The following is a 5,229-nucleotide window of genomic DNA, read 5'->3' on the forward strand; positions in this document are numbered from 1 at the left end:
AAATACAATATTTAAAATAAAGAATAGTGGAAGTAGAGGAATTAGATAAAAAAATGAGACAAGAAAATTCTATCAAGCCATGTTCAGTCTTACAAAAGAATATAAACCAGAAATTGAAGGATGTAAAGATAAAAATGGAGAAATGCTGTATGAAGAAAGTCAGATCAGAAAACGGTGGGCAGAAAGTTTCAAAGAAAAACTGACAAGAAGAGAAAATGGAATAGAAGCCGGAAATACAGAACGGGAAACAGAAGAAGAGGAAGAAGAAACAATAGAACCACCAACGTTAGATGAAGTAACAAAAGCAATCAGGAGATTAAAAAATAATAAAGCACCAGGAAGTGATAATATGGTATCCGAAATGATTAAACATGGAGGCGCACAACTATACCAGAAAATACACGAGCTGATTAGTAAAATATGGAGAAAGGAGGAACTACCGAACGAATGGAGACAAGGAACTATAATATAATAATATAATTTTAGCTACTATAGAGGAATAACATTGTTAAATGTTGGATATAAAATATTCTCGAGCATATTAAATAAAAGGATACAGGAAATAATTGAACCCATCCTTGGAGAGTATCAAGCATGATTCCGGGAAAATAAGAGCACCATAGACCAAATATTTGTAATTAGACAAATATTAGAGAAACATTATGAACATGGGAGCGAACTACATATGCTATTTGTAGATTTCAAACAGGCCTTTGATAGTATACAAAGGGAAGAACTAATTAAAGCAATGGAAAGAATTGGTATACCCAAAAAATTAAGACAACTTGTACAGATGACTCTGATGGACACCTCAGCAAGAGTAAAAGTAAAAGGACAACTCAGTGAAGAGTTTACATTTGACAAAGGTGTAAAACAAGGGGACGGATTGTCGACTACACTATTTAATATAGCATTGAATGATGCTATAAAACAGATTGACCAAAGAGGTACCATCTTTAATAAAAGCTCACAAATCTGCGCTTATGCAGATGATATAGCAATCATTGCAAGATATATGAATAAGTTAATACAAGTATTTAACGACATGGAGAACTATACTAAGGAAATGGGCCTAGAAGTAAATATAAATAAAACAAAATATATGAAAATAGCACGAAAACCAGAAAGAAGAAAAGAAATAGAGATATGTAATACGAAGTTCGAGGTAGTACATGATTTCAAATACCTGGGAAATCAAATAAATGAAATAAATAACATAGGAATATGCGTGGAAGGAAGGATCAGAGCAGGAAATAGAGCATATTATGCAAATACAAATCTGCTGAAAAGTAAGATAATAACAAGAACAACAAAAATGAAAATATACAATACATTAATCAGGCCAGTAGTGACATATAGAGCCGAAACTTGGACGTTGACCAAAGATACAGAAAGAAGGTTAATGGTATTTGAAAGAGCAATATTAAGAAAAATATTTGGACCAACTAGAGAAGAAAGAGGATGGAGAATAAAATACAACCACGAACTAGAGGAACTAATAAAACATAAAAATATAGTTCGCTTCATTAAAGCCAGGAGAATCAGCTGGATAGGACATGTATATCGCTTACCAAAAGATGCCATGCCGAGAAGAAGAATAATAGAGAGTAAGCTATATTCAACTAAAAGGAAAGGAAGACCTAGAAGCAGGTGGAAGGAAGAAGTATGCACGGACCTAAACAAGATAGGAGTAACAAGATGGAAACGGAAATGCCAGGACAGACAGAAATGGAGAGACATAGTGGAGGAGGCCATGGCCCGACAGGAGCTGTAGCGCCGGATGGTAAGGTAAGGTAAGATGCATCTCAAATATTTATGAAAACACTTCGAGAGTGGGTGAAAACTCTTGCTCCAATCTTACATAATATAGAACCGATGAAGGATCTTACACCAGAACAACAACAGGAACATGATAATACCATACAATGTAAATACTGTAAAAATAATTTTAATTCAGATTATCCAAAAGTTCGACACCACAACCATTTTAAGGGAGAAGATATTCATACAATTTGTAATTCATGTAACTTGAAAATACAGAAACCAAATTATATTCCAGTTTTATTTGATGCAGAGAATATTAATATTATACCACGCAGTAAAGATAAATATATTGCTATAGAGAAAACTATCAAATTAGGAAATGGAAAAAAGTTGTTCTTAGATTCCTGGATTCATATCAGTTTCTTTCCAGCAGTTTAGCTACTCTGGTGAGTCAATTAACCGATGATGAATTTGTTCATACAAAATATTTTGGTAGTGATAACATGAAATTGCTAAGGAGAAAAGGAGTCTACCCTATCAATAGATGAATAGTTTCAATAAATTTGATGAGATATAGTTACCATTGAGAGATAAATTTTATAACCATCTTCAGGATGAAGTATGTAGCAAGTTAGATTATCAATATGCACAGACAATTTGGAATACACTAGGTTGTAAATCAATGGGAGATTATCATGACAAGTACTTGTTCTAGATGTTCTCTTGTTGGCTGATGTGTTCGAGATTTTTCGAGATCGTTGTTTCAAGAAATATAATTTGGATCCTGCCAACAACAAGCCACCACCAGTATGCAAGCGAAACGTCGCAGAATGGCCATGCAAGAGAATCCACCAAACCAAAGATAGATGGCGAATCATCTAAATATGTCTTTGAAAACTATTAACCGCACCTTGCACCAGCATACTGGTGGTGGTTTGTATGCACGGCCAAGTTCTCGTCCCCTTTGTTGGAGAACCGAACGCTGGGACCATGCAATCCTTATACTTGCCGATCACATTCTTGAATAAAGTCAAACTAACGTCACAATCCTTGCTCTTACACTACTTCCTGATCATTGACACACTGAACTTTGCATCATAAAGGGCTACAACACAACCTTCCCAAAAGCGACTCGGTTCTGGCAGCATTTTCGGCCAAGCGAGAAAACGCAAACACTCGGAAAAATTATACAACGTACTCCTCCCAAAAGCGGCTCAGTGTGGGCGGGATTTTCGGCCCAGTGAGAAAACACAACCACTCTTTTACAGCTCGCACACTACACTGACAAACATGCCCGACCAGGGTTGGGCGAGTTCATTCCGAGTGCTGAGGGAAGGAATCGCGTTTGGTCGAATATACGCTAAACAGCCTCTGTATAAGTGGTTTCTCTCCAAAAGAATCAAAAATAAAAACATTGTTATTTTGTTTATAATAACAGATCCAGTGGGTATCCAGTGAATTCTGTAAAATTAATAGATCTGATTTAAGTTTCTTAAGACGTTCATCTAATCTAGCAATATTATTGGAATTATCCGGTATCTCTTGTCGTCTCCTATTTTCAAATATAACTATTTTTTGTTTTTTTGTTTGGTATTTCTGTATATATTCATAACAGGATAGATTATTCTTATTTCGATGAAGAGACGAATTAAGTTATCATACTCTCCAATTATTTCAGCATACAGGAAATCACCTGTTTGCACATCGTATGTTGTGTTGGGATCTATTGTATTGTGTTTAATTCTATACAAATTTCGACCTATGTGTAGAACTGCTGCATTGGATGGAGAGATACTTATTCGAATTTTTCCACTGACAGGAATTTTATATGATGGTTGGTTATTATTAAATACATGTAATTGTTTACCCGTATCCTGATGAACTTGATACCAGATACTATTTAGATGGATGATAACCAGGACTCTTAGTTTACGATGAATATCCCTAATGATATCCATGTTTACTGGAATTCTCTCTATTTGTTGAATATGTTTCTTAAACCCAAACACATTCATGGGCATTATTTCTTTTTGGTTATTTTTTTATCGAGTTTGGTGTCAAATCATAGAGAACATCAAAACAAAACCAATTAAAAAAAACCGCAATTTTCTACGTTACTTGGCTCTCAAGATATAAGTGTTTTATTAACTTAAAGAAATTTCAAAGACAAAAAAGATCAAAAAATAAGATACGGCAATCCATCGCATACTAGTTCTCTTCATAGCACTTGTATATTTCTCATACCGCCATTATGTTACTGATTAGTTTCGAGCACAAATAGTGTAAAAGATTAATTAGTACATATTGTAATATGGAAATATGCAAATACAGTAACTTTGGTTCAGATAAATGGACCGAATTGATACTGGGATATTTTGTAAAAAATTTTAAAATTCAACTTGGGTTCAATTATTTTTTTACACTTAAAAAAACAAATAAATTTTGTTGTAGTTGTAAAAAGCAAAAATTTAAAAAATAAGAGGAAATTATTAAAGTCTTGCAATTTTACTCTATAAAAATTGAATGTTGAGCTCTTGCGTGAAGCAAATTTTCACTTTTTACACTTAGAAAAACAACTAAATTTTGATTTTTTGATTAAATTACACTTGAAGAGATCACTATAAAATGGTTGGATTTTGGGGGGGGTGACCCAGAAGATACCGTTCTCACTACTTGTTTATGTATGTAAGTTTGAGTGTGTATTGTATATTTGAAATTTCGTTTCATATCTTGTTTCAATTTGTTCTTGAATACTATCAGTATAACTGAAACTTAACAATGTGTTGAAAGCCATAAGAGAAACTTGCGTATGTAGTTATGAAACTTAGTGAAATTAGAAATAAAAGTTTTAATACTGCTCACACTTTACAGGATTTACTTAGTGTACAGTAATAAAATATCCAATTCAAACATCGTGTAGCTTTTATGGACAAATTCATATGTACTACAGAGATTACACTTATTTAAACAATTTTTATGGACAAAAACCATGTGGTCATATATACTATACAGAAGTTACAGTCATTAAAACAAGTTTTTGAATGTGCGAATGAAGTAATGATATGTGTATTTGTGCATCTACTTGATAATTTATGATAATGTGTTTTGATCTCAACAATGCTAACATTTCTTGTAGGCAAAACGGACGGCAACGGTGTTAAATAAATTGTCTAATCGTTCTCTGGACATAAAGGCGAAGGAGGAGGTAAGGTAGAGTTCCATTGTATTATTTGTATGTTTGTTGTGTGTGTGTGTCAGCTTATTTGTATTTGTCTCTCTTTACGTCGCTTATCTGTACTTTTTGCTAATCGTGAACATGACGATGAATGATGATTGGATGAAATTAATGAGACACTTATGAAAAAACACCCAGGACTAAAACCTGGAACTTCCATTGGTGAGATGGTGAGTCGACCGCTCAACACTCACAGCCACCAAGGCGGCTGTATTACCGTCTTATTAAAT

General features: G+C 33.8%; 1 protein-coding gene across 1 annotated transcript; it reads left to right on the forward strand.

Annotated features, from left to right (window-relative positions):
• Nucleotides 1-1,402: 1,402 nt before the first annotated feature.
• On the forward strand, nt 1,403-1,774 carry LOC146001794 (uncharacterized). Its single transcript, XM_083139516.1, has one exon. The coding sequence runs from the start codon at nt 1,403-1,405 to the stop codon at nt 1,772-1,774; it is 372 nt and encodes a 123-aa protein (XP_082995642.1).
• The last annotated feature ends 3,455 nt before the right edge of the window (nt 1,775-5,229 follow it).

Source organism: Lepisma saccharinum, chromosome 17, assembly GCF_977018435.1.
Source record: "Lepisma saccharinum chromosome 17, izLepSacc3.1, whole genome shotgun sequence".
Classification (NCBI taxonomy): domain Eukaryota; kingdom Metazoa; phylum Arthropoda; class Insecta; order Zygentoma; family Lepismatidae; genus Lepisma; species Lepisma saccharinum.